This window comes from Nuphar pumila, chromosome 14 (assembly GCF_984573655.1).
Source record: "Nuphar pumila chromosome 14, dmNupPumi1.hap1.1, whole genome shotgun sequence".
In the NCBI taxonomy this organism is placed as follows: domain Eukaryota; kingdom Viridiplantae; phylum Streptophyta; class Magnoliopsida; order Nymphaeales; family Nymphaeaceae; genus Nuphar; species Nuphar pumila.
This window is the reverse complement of record NC_143262.1, coordinates 3,263,385-3,277,988: the sequence shown is the minus strand read 5'-3', so window position 1 is coordinate 3,277,988 and position 14,604 is coordinate 3,263,385. Positions and strand designations below refer to the sequence as shown.

General features: G+C 34.9%; 1 protein-coding gene across 2 annotated transcripts in view; it reads left to right on the top strand.

The window, feature by feature from the left end:
• LOC149816090 (protein SWEETIE-like) overlaps positions 1–11,697 on the top strand; it is a 105,641-nt gene extending 93,944 nt beyond the window's left edge. For both annotated transcript variants that reach the window (XM_089987568.1, XM_089987567.1), the window contains 3 exons: positions 65–229; positions 330–455; positions 10,517–11,697. In XM_089987568.1, the coding sequence (XP_089843694.1) occupies positions 65–229; positions 330–455; positions 10,517–11,092 (867 nt within the window). In that variant the 3' untranslated portion in view covers positions 11,093–11,697. The remainder of the gene's footprint in view (positions 1–64; positions 230–329; positions 456–10,516) is intronic.
• Positions 11,698–14,604: the final 2,907 nt, after the last annotated feature.

Sequence of the window (14,604 nt, the reverse complement as noted above, 5' to 3'; positions counted from 1 at the left end):
AAGTAAATTTCATGTTGTGCCTTCTTTTTTATTCTTTTTTCACATAATCTTCTGCTTCTGGCAGAAGCCGGTGTCTCCAAAAGCAGTGGCAACAACGTGTGATTGCTTGAAATTGTTAGTGTTCCTACATAGTTTGTCACGAACGAGTGAATGTCACAAGGATATTCTGAACTTGACCTTGGAAGCCATAATCATGGTTTCATATAATCCGACTGACGATCATTCTCTGGTAAGTCTAATTGTGTCTCAATTTGTGTGGTGTGCTGAGAATTTTTGCTCCTTTTTAATGTTTTTGCTAATATTTTTTTTTCCTGATTTATTTGATTCAGGAATTTCGTGAGGTCAAAAGTTTTGCAATGAAACTGATTTCCCATCTTGCACATTCTCAATCGTCTGCCATGCAATTTAAAGAGGTTTTGGTGGAAATGCCAGAAACTCAAAGACAGCAGCTGCAGGTAACTAGAAAGCTGCTTTTTTTATTTGCCATTGGTGCAACTTATTCTCGGTATTTCTCAATTGAGAAATGACAGCAGTTGTCTGAGTTCATAAATTTATAAAATCTGGATAGTTTGAAGTTCTCCGAATTTCTTAAGAGTGCCAGGACCAAGTAGGTTGAGTTTGAACCATTGTCAGCGATATGGGTGATATTTTGAAAATATCGCGAGAAATACCGATATTAAAGGTAATATCTTGTGATACAACAACAACAACAACAACAACAACAACAACAACAACAACAACAACAACTACGCCTTCATCCCAAAACAATTGGGGTCGGTGATATGAACCAACAAAGAAAATCATTCTGGGTCTTCCACATGAATCCTTCTCCTCCAATCATTACTATCCAATGCCATGTCCTCGGTGAGGTTCAAAGCATTCATATCCTTTCCTATCATCTCCATACAAGTCTTCCTAGGCCTACCCCGACCTCTTTTAACTAATATATTTTTCCATTTCTCCATCCTTCTAACTGGAGCATCATTAGGCCTTCGCCGAATATGTCCAAACCACCATAAACGATTCTCTTTCATCTTATTTTCAATGGGTGCAACGCCTACCTTCTTACGTATCTCCTCGTTCCGAATCTTATCTTTTATTGTATTTCCATACATCCATCTAAGCATACGCATCTCAGCTACACTCATTTTTTGAATATGATGTCTCTTGACAGCCCAACATTCCGTACCATATAGTAAAGCAGGCCTAATAGTCGTCCTATAAAACTTTTCCTTCAACCGCAATGGCATTCTACGATCGCACAATACTCCAGTTGCACTTTTCCATTTCATTCACCCAACCTTTATCCTATGATTTACATCTCCATCAATTTTTCCATACTTTTGAATGATAGATCCCAAATATTTGAAACAATCATCCACTGATATTTCTTGCTCACCAAGCTTCACTACACTCCCATCACTACTTCGTTGCTTACTAAACCGACATTCCATATATTCTGTCTTACTCTTACTCAACTTAAAACCTCTTGTTTCCAATGTCTGTCTCCATAATTCTAACTTAACATTAACCCCAACTCTAGACTCATCAATCAAAACAATATCATCAGCAAACAACATACACCACGACACATTTTCTTGAATTGATCTCGTAAGCTCATCCATCACTATAGCAAATAGGAAAGGGCTTAAAGTAGATCCTTGATGTAACCCAACCGTTATAGGAAAATTGGTTGTCACCCCTCCACAAGTGCGGACATTGGTTACTACTCCTTCATACATATCCTTAATTATACTAATGTACTTGAGAGAAACACCTTTCTTTATCATTGTCCACTAGAGAACGCCCCTAGGTACTCTATCGTATGCCTTCTTCAAATCAATAAAAACCATATGCAAATCTTTGTTCCTCTCTCTATTTCTCTCAATAAGTTGTCTAAGAAGATGTATAGCTTTCATAGTTGATTTTCCAGGCATAAAACCAAATTGATTCTCTGATATCATGACAACCTTCCTCAACCTCGACTCAATCACCCTATTCCAAAGTTTCATAGTATGACTCATGAGTTTTATACCACGATAGTTTGTGCAATCTTGTATATCACCTTTATTCTTATATAGAGACACCAAAATACTCTTTCTCCATTAATTAGGCATCTTATTTGTCCGCCAAATCTTGTTAAAAAGATTTGTCAACCATTCTAAACCTTTCTCTCCCAAGCATTTCCAAGCCTCGATAGGTATACCATCTGGGCCAACTGCCCTCATTGATTTCATTTTATTCAAAGCCTCTGCAATTTCTTTCTTTTGAATCTTGCGCATAAAGTCACGATTCATCTCATGAAAAGGAATGGACAAGTCTCCAAGATCCTAAGCATGACTTCCATTAAATAGCTTATCAAAATAATCTTTCCATCTCTCCTTAATCTCCTCATCTTTGACTAAAACCCTTTGTGTTTCATCTTTGATACATCTAACCATACACAGATCCCTCGATTTCCTATCTCTCATCTTTGCAAGCCTATAAATATCCTTCTCGCCGTCTTTGGTATCCAACTTGTCATAAACCTCCTTATATACCTTATCCCTCGCGTTTCGAGCTACTTTTTTAGCTTCCTTCTTTGCTATCATATACTTCTTCAAATTCTCATTATCACGACTCTTACTTAGATTTCTATAACACTCTCTTTTAACCTTAATAGCTAATTTGACATCCTCATTCCACCACGATGTATCCTTACCTAGCGGTGCACCGTCTTTAGACTCACCCAATAGCTCCTTAGCCACCTTTCTCATACCACCCGCTATCTTATTCCACATTGAGTCTGAATCCTCCTCGTGACACCAATCAGCTTCCTTAACTACTTGCTCTACAAACATGTTTTCAAAATCTTGTGATATTTTCAAAATATCCCCAGAAGACAAAATATCGCGATAATGTCGTGATATTTTTTAGAAAACACTTTTTTTTTCTAAGTTTGCATTTCCTATTTTTTTTGTTTATTTTATATTTTAAAACCTTTAAAACATGTTTTCTTTGTATTTTTGGAAGAAAAACAATGCAACTTATTATTTTCTTAGCTTTTTTGTTATTTATATTTTTTTTCAATTTTTTAAACTCCTGAAATATTCTCGAGAATTATCTGTAAGGAAACGACTTTGAATATATTAGGTTCAATAATGAACCAATACACATGCACATAAAGTGTGAATATACCCACTAAAGGGGAAAACACAAGCACATAATATGCTAACACATAAACCCACAAAGGGGCAAAAATGCCTATAAGGCATAAGTTGATATTATTGAAGAGAGGAAGGGTGTAACACCCATTACATGGAGCAAAAGCTCCTCCAAAGGAGTGAATAAATTACAAGGGGGAGACCCCTATATATAACAAGAGAGGAGCCACATAGGGGGCTCCCAAAGGAGTCGTTGGGAGCCCCCAACGGTCACATTTGTGACCGTTGGGGGCTCTCCAACGACTCTTTGGGGAGCTTCCCTAGGTGGCGCAAACCACAAAAATGAAAAAATAAAAAAATAAAAAAATAAAAAAATAAAAATAAAAATAAAATTACAAACATATTCCAAATGGAATATGCGTAAAAAGGGGAAATAACTAAACTACCCCTATGCCTAATAATAGAGAAATATATATTATATATATATATAATTAGGAAGATACATATGCATATATACCATATATGTATATGTATCATCTTTTATATATATAAAATATATATAAGATTACAAAGATTGAATGATACATTTTAACACCCCCCTCAAACTTTGTGTGGGGGAACGAAAAGATTGAAGAATGCAAGAGGAAGAATCTCAAGGCTTCAAGAGCCTTCAGTCCAAAAGCCATTGAAATTTGCAAATGTCTTCCTTCAAAGTCTTTAACGATGAACACCTTTCATGATCTATCCAAGGTACTTCTTTTCCTCTCATCTTCAAGATCCTGTGGAACAAATCAAGAAGCGGTCCAAGTAAAAGATATCTTTGCACTTTAATTAAGTGAAATATTCCAAATAAGATGAATTAACCAAAAAATCATATCATATAATTCATACCAGAGTACCTAGGGACGTTCTCTGGTGGACAATGATGAAGAAAGGTGTTTCTCTCAAGTACATTAGTATAATTAAAGATATGTATGAAGGAGTAGTAACCAATGTCCGCACTTGTGGAGGGGTGACAACCAATTTTCCTATAACGGTTGGGTTACATCAAGGATCTACTTTAAGCCCTTTCCTATTTGCTATAGTGATGGATGAGCTTACGAGATCAATTCAAGAAAATGTGTCGTGGTGTATGTTGTTTGCTGATGATATTGTTTTGATTGATGAGTCTAGAGTTGGGGTTAATGTTAAGTTTGAATTATGGAGACAGACATTGGAAACAAGAGGTTTTAAGTTGAGTAAGAGTAAGACAGAATATATGGAATGTCGGTTTAGTAAGCAACGAAGTAGTGATGGGAGTGTAGTGAAGCTTGGTGAGCAAGAAATATCAGTGGATGATTGTTTCAAATATTTGGGATCTATCATTCAAAAGTATGGAAAAATTGATGGAGATGTAAATCATAGGATAAAGGTTGGGTGAATGAAATGGAAAAGTGCAACTGGAGTGTTGTGCGATCGTAGAATGCCATTGCGGTTGAAGGAAAAGTTTTATAGGACGACTATTAGGCCTGCTTTACTATATGGTACGGAATGTTGGGCTGTCAAGAGACATCATATTCAAAAAATGAGTGTAGCTGAGATGCGTATGCTTAGATGGATGTATGGAAATACAATAAAAGATAAGATTCGGAACGAGGAGATACGTAAGAAGGTAGGCGTTGCACCCATTGAAAATAAGATGAAAGAGAATCGTTTATGGTGGTTTGGACATATTCGGCGAAGGCCTAATGATGCTCCAGTTAGAAGGATGGAGAAATGGAAAAATATATTAGTTAAAAGAGGTCGGGGTAGGCCTAGGAAGACTTGTATGGAGATGATAGGAAAGGATATGAATGCTTTGAACCTCACCGAGGACATGGCATTGGATAGTAATGATTGGAGGAGAAGGATTCATGTGGAAGACCCAGAATGATTTTCTTTGTTGGTTCATATCGCCAACCCAATTGTTTTGGGATGAAGGCGTAGTTGTTGTTGTTTGTTGTTTATATAATTCATCCAAAAGTAATGGTGCAAAAAGATATTCTATGCATAATTCATCACAGGATTTGATGGAACAAGATAATTATTTATGTATGCAAAATGATTTTAGAAAACCAATTTTTCATAATCATATACCATGTTGAAGAGGGAGCGAAAACGAATTACAAGAATGCATAATGCATTCATAAAGTTCAACATTGGACAAACATAACCTCATAACGAGGAATAACATAATGGTCCACAAGGGACACCACAAGAAGCCTACGAAGAGTCATAAGTTGCACATAATTTATTGAATAAGGGCCAAAAGGCCATAATGAGCATATGCATACAATATCATGAAATGAATCAACACCTAAAAGAGTCATTAATGAGCATGCTCCAATCATACTTAAGTCGAGTAATATTACATGAACCGATAAGATAGAAAGACAAGTGTTATTGATTTTAGCAAGTCCTTTGAAAACGATTTCAAGAGGGAAATGCTAAGAGCATAAAAAAAGAGTGTATAAAACACAAGAGTTCAAAAGGTTTTAAGTCCACTTAAGAGGCAAAATAATAAGAGTTATTTGAGTAGAGAACCTTACACATTTAGGAACATCTCACTCAAATGATTGCAATTACAAAAACTCATTTTGCATATCAAATATAAAAGGTGACCAAAAAATCAATTTGATTTTAAAATATGCATATTAATGATATGATTCACTTGTATCTTTAAAAGACAAAATATGAATGAAATTTCACATATTTCAACAATAATTCATCCATTACAAGCAACTACCTCATTAGTCTTCCAAAACCTATAAATCAAGTGTATAAGCTACTAGATCAAGAATATAATGCCATTAAAGGCCAAGAACACATACAAAGGTGTAAAAAAGAACCTCTTGTCTACATCTAATAATACTTGAAATGAGTGCATCAACGATAAGACCAAGAGAATACACGCCAACATGGACCAAAAGCATCTCTTGTCTACATAAAAATAGACTCAAGACCAAATATGTTCAGCTACTAGAACAAGAGTATCAAACCAACCATGGGCTAAAACACAATACATCTCTTGTCTACATAAAATGACACTTGAAATGAGTGAAAGAAGCTAACCATGAGTATACGTCTCAGCGATTAGAACAAGGACACAAATGCCAACATGGACTAAAGATCATACACCATGGTGTGAATCAACGTGCCTTGTCTACATATAATAACACTCAAGACAAGTGTGTTCAGCTACTAGACCAAGAGAACAAAGCCAACAAAGGGCTACCAACACACGATGGTGTAATAATATGTCTTGTCTACATATGATGACACTTAGATAAGAGGCATAAGAGGAGAAGACTTTTGAGGCAATAAAACTTGTAATGACAAACATATAAATAAAACCTTGGACAATATTTTGAAAATAAATATGTGCACATACGCACAACAAGAACACTTGGAACACTTGTGCACATAAGCACAAAACACTAAATCACAAATGTGCAAATGCACTCATAAGATTCATAAGCAATAAAAGGTTGGGCAATAATCCCCAACACCCTTGAATTAAATATACCTTAAAACATTTAAGGTTCCAAAACACCATATATCCATCACATTTATATATAAATAAGAGCATCCATAAGATTAATGGCCAAAAGAAAACGAGTGACACACTCATAATTAGAGATCATATAACAAATCATTTTAGAGTCCCAGGGTGCCCATAACTCACCTCAACAACCATCTTTAATATGGTAATTGGACAATCTAAAATGACATAACATAAGGTGCCCTTAACTCACCTCAACAATCATCTCTAATATAACAATAAGGCCATACAAAAAGGATTGATGCATCATATAACTTGTGATGGATAAAAATAAATGTCATAAAAAGGCAATGAACACTTAGGGAAATCATTTTCCAAATATGTGATTTTACAAAGAGGGTCGATTCAAAGGTCCAACATAATTAATCACAACAATATGCATTATAATAATTTTGCATAAATACGAAATTATGTTTAATCATGATCATTATCAAAAGACTTAATAAACACAACATGAAATATTTAAGCAATGTCTTGTGTGAGGACGGATTTGGAATAATTCAAGAATCAAATCAAGCTTTTATAAATTGCAATTATATGCATACCAAGATGTACAATGACAATAATCTTAAATGAGCAAATTTAAGGCAACATGTAACAAGATATTGCGGAAGCACTTATAATGATAAAAGAAACAATCTCACAAGTCCACTAAGGGACAAAACAAGCCTTAAGGAAGGCAATATATATCATCTCTTTATTGAAAAAAGAGTACCATGTGAAAATGTCTATGAATAGACAATACGCATACAAGCATGAATACTTTATAAAAGAAGTGTACGAAGACACTCTCACAACACTTGAACAAAATACACAAAAAGCATAATAATAGCAAACATGCAATAATGCATGTATTTTATAAAAGGAGCAAATGCTTGAGACTCTCAAGCTTTCACAAAGATGGTAATATTTAAAAAATCTCATAAAAAACCAATATTAAAAAGAAGCTTATAACAATCATGAAATCTTCTCAAAGAGTATATACTCATAAGAAGATTCACAAGGATCAAAAGGCCTTTCAAAGAGAGATCCAACAAACAAAATTCTCAAATGAGGGTACATACGAAAGGAAGAGGGAAAACTTATTAAAGTGGAGAAAATCCCAAAGAGAATACTAGTATTGCGTTATGGCATAAATCTATAAACAAAAATTCATAATATTATATGACTTAATAGATTATAACCAATGGCATGAATATGTTTTAAATAAATCACAACATGAAATATTTAAAACATATGTAATAAGTATGCAACATTAATGAAGACCATAAATCTTATAATAAAACATATTCTTGAAATTGAATTGAAGAATGAAAAGAGAATAACCATATTTTATGAGATCATTTTTAAAACTTAATTCAACCGATATTATAAAAATGCCTTCTTAATCAAACATTGCTCGTATGAAAAAGAACTCATTAGGTAGGAAAATAAAATATCATTTTTCAAAGACATGTTATTATGAAAAAAACTCATATAGGACATTTTAGAGGGTGAACACATACCTTTAATATGAAATGATTATGATGAGAGTATGTGAGCAATGCTACATCTCTCACAAACATTTTACTTCTAACATAACTTTCTTTAAAAAACTTATTTTTCAAGAAAAGACATACGAAAGAGAATAATATAAAAAGTTCAATGGAATTGTTAAGAATCCAAACTCATAATGACATGGAGAACACATGCAAAAACATATCTAATTCTTTATAATGCTCAATATTTAAAGAAATATAATGCATACCAAATATTTTAAGAAGCAAAAGAGAGAAACACATATGCAAAAACATATCTAATTCTTCATAATGCATAATACTTAAAGAAATATAATGCATACCAAATAATTTTAAGAAGCAAAAGAGAGAAACAAGAACTTCACCATTCTTCTTTAAAATTTCTTGAAAAGCACGTTTCCCAATGCAACAAAGAGCAACTCGATCTCAACCTCGCTTTGATACCATGTAAGGAAACAACTTTGAATATATTAGGTTCGATAATGAACCAATACACATGCACATAAAGTGCGAATATACCCACTAAAGGGGAAAACACAAGCACATAATGTGCTAACACATAAACCCACAAAGGGGCAAAAATGCCTATAAGGCATAAGTTGATATTATTGAAGAGAGGAAGGGTGTAACACCCATTACATGGAGCAAAAGCTCCTCCAAAAGAGTGAATAAATTACAAGGGGGAGACCGAGCCACATAGGGAGCTCCCAAAGGAGTCGTTGGGAGCCCCCAACGGTCACATTTGTGACCGTTGGGGGCTCCCCAACGACTCTTTGAGGAGTTTCCCTAGGTGGCGCAAACCACAAAAATGAAAAAATAAAAAAACAAAAAGGAAAATAAAATTACAAACATATTCCAAATGGAATATGCGTAAAAGGGGGAAATGACTAAACTACCCCTATGCCTAATAATAGAGAAATATATATTTTATATATATAATTAGGAAGATACATATGCATATATACCATATATGTATATGTATCATCCTTTATATATATAAAATATATATAAGATTACAAAGATTGAGTGATACATTTTAACATTATCAACTTCTGAAAATCTCTGAGAGAAATTACCTATAACGATACAGGTGACTATGAACATGTGATTGCTTATTTGAACTCTAAATACAAGCTTGGATTTAAATGTGAAGTTACGGGAACACCCTGCGATTCTGAAAATTTCACAGCTTTTTGTGATTCAGGGCACTGCAAACATTAGAAAGTTTTCCGTTGATTTTGATTTCCCTTGCGATTTTAAAAGCCTTGTAGATTGTCAAAGTTGGTCACAAGTGTGACCCTGTAACCCACAAGCCGTTGATTTTCAAGTGAGATTCAGAAAAAGCAATGATTGACATCTTTGTAGCCTTCATAAAATCATTGATTTTTTTCGTAGAAAGGGGCTGTGCTTTTTTCACACAAGCAAACACAAGAAAGTTTATCCTAGAAAGGGGCTGTGCTTTTTTCACACAAGCAAACATAAGAAAGTTTATCCTTGAGAATGTGTCACATAATCAACATTTTCAGGGACAAACTTTCACAGCTTGTGAAACCTGTGATCAAAGCAAACATGCCCTACATATTGGCACATTAGATCTCAACTTGGAGTTGGCACTAAGTTGGTCCAATCTTGAATTGGGTCCCAAGTGCCTGTCAGGTCTGAGGAGAAGGCCAGGCCTGGCCTCTGCTTCTCATTCTGCCTGATAACCAAAAGAATGCTCAATTATGTACATATTGATGTTGGGCAATGGAAGCCTTATTGGGAAATGTTACACCAGGCCTAAGTCTGACCTTTGACCTTGTTAATTGTGGGGTAGGTCCTGGCCCAGGTCATTTGGCCCCAGTGCAGCACAATATCCACCGCTCCCAACACAGCCAGATGACCTGTGGTTTAGGAGTTTGAAAGCCTTCTTTTTTGTGATATAAGTAAATTTTTGCTTGAACTTTTTTTGCATTTTTGTGCACAATGAGAAAGGCCAGCAAACTGCTCTATATCAATTTTTTTTTGGCATTGGTCACCACGTACCATGAAGTTAATATGCAAGTCGTCACCAAAGTTATATATTCAAGTTCTTAATGGATCATGCTTCGTTGGTCCATGAGAACTCGTGTTGTTTCAGCAAGCGTATCCCATCATTGTTTTCTTGTTCATCTCATTGCCTGTTTTTTATGCATTATTCACCTAGTCCGAGGTAACATCCCAAATATCAGTAGTGAAAGGAACTACTCTGAGAGACAATCATCATACTAATCTGATCCGTCTTCTCGATAACCCAGGACATAATCAGGGCATCAGTAATGCAGGACCAAGCTTCTGTCCAGACAAAATCAGTTGCTCCACTTTCAACAATCAAACTACCAGTTCAATCCAAAACGAACTCGCATGAAGATTTCCAAGCAACTTCCACCACAGTTGTTCAAACTGCCAGTGCTGACAATGGCATAGAGGAGGAAGATGACTGGGATACATTTCAGTCATTTCCTGCAGCTGCATCACTTGCTCATGAGGAAATCCATGTCCAGCCTACTTCTATTGGTGATTCTTCTGTCTCGGAGAGCAATAATTATGCAGAGAACATCTCTCACAGGATCATGAATCCTGAACCTGCTGTAGAATCAATTACAGTGGATGATACACATGAAGATGGTGAAGAGGTTGGTGATGGCAAGAGTAATATCAGAGACCAAGGGAATGATGAGCAATCGAGTTCGGTTGAGGATGATTTTCAAGACTTTTCTGATCCCCAACCTTTTGGTATGACATCAGAGGTGCTTGAATCGGAATCATCGAGCAGTGGGGAAAAGACCGAGGGTAAACCAGCAGCTAAAGGTGGTGAAGGAGATAATATTTGACTTAGTGAGGGGATGAAACAGGCACGTTATCTAGATTGAGTTGAGAATCTGAATGAAATCTTCTATAGTTGGAATGGTAAAATCCATTCATGTGATTGATCGGAAGCAGTGAGGAACGCAACCTGAAGATAGTGTGGCAGCAAATGGCAATGTGGTAGATGCCGTTGCTTACTTTGTTAAAAATGGGAGGATGAAGAGTTTCCTTGTTATGGCTGTTTGATAACTCCATTCATCTGTTTTGAGCTTGTATGGTTTGTAATAATAATAAAATTGCACATGATGAATGATTACGGGGAGTGACTAAGATGGAGCCATCAAGGGATCGTGAAGCGGTGCAGGAGATTAGTTTTGCACATACAGGCAGGGGAAGGAATCTTTTGTTATGATTGCGTTCACAGATTGGATACAGCACTAGTTCTGAAGCTTGTACGGCTAGAATTGTAAACGGGATCAGAATGGTGATCGATAGGAAGCCATGAAAGGAAGATGGGGAGAATGAGACTATGGAGCAGATATAGACTTCAAATGAATGTGATGGCTCATGAAATGGGTAAAGGTGTCATGTTATGATTTTTTGGTTCTTCCCAGTAATCCATTTCATTATTGTCGATTTTTTAGTTTTAATTTGTGATCCTCTCTAATTAGTCGCATGTCGTATCATTGTAAAGTATTCCTTGAGATGCATGTGGTAGATGCATGGTACAAAATTATGCGAGAAAAATATGTATCTGCCCACAAACAAGTTGACCCTGCCTTTCAATACACAATCCTACGTTTCCTTCCAACCGTCCTGCACTCGTGATAGTTGCAGCCTCGAGTCCTGTCAGTATTTGTGAAAGTCAACTAGCGAAGATTGAATAATTGGGGATTGTGTAAAACGATATCGATTCTTTTCTTACAGTTACTAGACAAACCGGGTGTGTTGTGGCTTAAGCACAAAGCATGAAGCATGTAAAACCATGCTATTGCTAATACATTTAGAAAGGGGGGCCTATTGTGATGGAAACATTAGGGTTATTTTCATTGCTAACACTAACTTGTAGATGCCACCGTGGACATGAACCAGACACCCCTTGGTAGCAGCTTGATTGTGCTTACATGGCCAATTTTGAGATTAGGCTCACCAACATCACCATCAAGACCCTACAAAATTATAAAACCAGTTACATTAAGACGCTAGAATATGAGAACCAAATTATGAGAACTAGAATATGAAGTGCTTGGCATGGTAAAACCAGTAACAATGTTGAGATTTGGCATTTTCAGTATTTTTTATTAAATTCTAACCGTGTGGATGTGCTTGGCATGGTGAATCAACCATTGGATGTTTTATGAAAAATGCAATTTTTGAATGCTTGAATATTTATGAAGATTATGAGACATTGATTTTAAAGTCTTAAAAAAAACTCGTTTATGCATCAAAATTGAATGATTCAAGTGCGGGTTATTATTAAACCAATCATGTAGATCACATTCATGGACAAAAAATCCATGAAAATCACGGTTCACATTAGTTATCATATTTTCAGTTCTGTGACAACATTAATAACCCCAAAACATGTGGCTGAGACAAAAACACATGAATAGAATCACAGGGAGGGAGCCAATAGACTTATCGAGTGCAATATCGGCTCTAGAGAACTGGAAGCCAAGCACAAGATGCGAACCTAACAGGAGACTGTGCTAAACACGCGCTCCCCTTGTAGAGGCTGCATTGTTTAGTCAATGCAATATTTTCTTCTGTTGCTGCTTAAGCAACTCAAACAGCAAAATAAATCCCCAAAACAGAACAAAAAAAAGCTTCTGATGAGACTTTTAGCCTCTCTAAAAATATGGGATTTGGTGATTGATGGTGCAAATGGATAGGAGCTAGTCAAGTTGGCATCAGCTGTAGTTAGCCCAAATGGAGAATTGGGTCGGCCTTTTGACCTATGATCATGCATAATATTTGCACTTTATATCTTAATTTATGCATGATCCAGTGAAAAATCATTTTAAAAACTCATTTTTATCATTAGTTTTAAGAAACCGCATTGAAATAAAAATTATCAGAAAATCTTGTATTTCAAAGCTTGCCCTGCATTTTTTTCAGTGTTTTATTTAGTTTAGAAATTTTGTAGTGTCTTAATTAGTTTAGAAGAGTTTAAGTAGAATTTTAATTAGTTTAGAAAGTTTTGTTTTATGAAACACGTTTTTCAAAAGACATTTTTTTAGAAATTATTGAAAATTATTTGGACTTGTTTTGAAAAACTTATTTTAACCTAATATTTTATTACAAATAGTACATGTTAAGAAGTAGAAGACATTTTTCCAGCATTGAAAAACACACCCCTTGCTCTCTCTCTCATTTTGTCAATTTCTTTGTCTACCTCTTTTTCTCTTCATTTTTCATCTTGCTTCAAACTCTTATCATCGTCGACAACTTCTTCTTCTTTGTCGAAGAGGTGAGTGTTCAATTGGGATAACCATCTTCTCTTCTCATCCAATCCATCGGAAGCGATTCGCGAGGTGATCTTCTTTCTTTTCCGTTTCATTGTAGTTTTAGTTTTACATAGCATAAAGCATAACATCACATGTAGTTTCATTTGACAATTGTGTATTCATCGTATTTAGATTAAATTAATTTATTTTTATCATCTAAAAATATAAAAAATATATAGATTTTAATCTAGTTTAGTCATTTTTCTTGATTTGCATGCAAGATAATATTATTTTATTCTAATCGATAGGCTTAGCATAGAGTTTTTTGATATTTTACTGATTTTTAATTCAGTCCATGTTAGATTTAGTTTAGGTTAGTTTAGATTAAATTTTTGAAATTATTTAAATTAAATCTAGTTATATTTTTCAGGTTAGCCGATTAGGGTAGTGTACCTTTAACTGATTTTTAGTTCTTGTTCATGTTATTAACTTGTTAATCTTAGTTTAATTAATTAGTTGGTAGGTTCAGCTAATTATGTTCTTGATCTTTAGTTTCATGAATTCTTGATTTCTTGAATTAATTGGTCATTAGTTTGTTGTAATTTAATTTTTTGATTGTTAGTTAGGTAGTTTTGCTATTTTGTCTTTTAGTGTAGGTTGTTACAAGTTAGTTCATGTTATTAGTTTAGTTCATATTATTAGTTTAGTTAATGTTTTTATGATTTTTCTTCATATTTACCTTTGATTTTCTTATAGATTTCTTTGTTTGCTTTGTGTTTTGTTTTTGTGTTTTGCAGGAAAGCATTGAAACGTGTGGTGAGTCCCTTTTTGTGCCCTTGAAGTACCCTTCGAGGTCTCCTCAAGCCTTCAGAAGTGCCCTCAGGGAGCTCTTAGAGAAAAAAAATATGCATTACCTGTTCCATTGAGAGAACAAAGTGGGAAGGACAAAGGAAATCAAATCAACTCAAGAAGGGACCAAAAGACTTTAGCACTGAAGCCTTTTCTTTTCTTTTTAGATTAGGATTTTATTTATTTAATTCAATTGGATTTGTAATAAGGCTATTTAATTATTTGTTTAAGCCCTCTGCAGG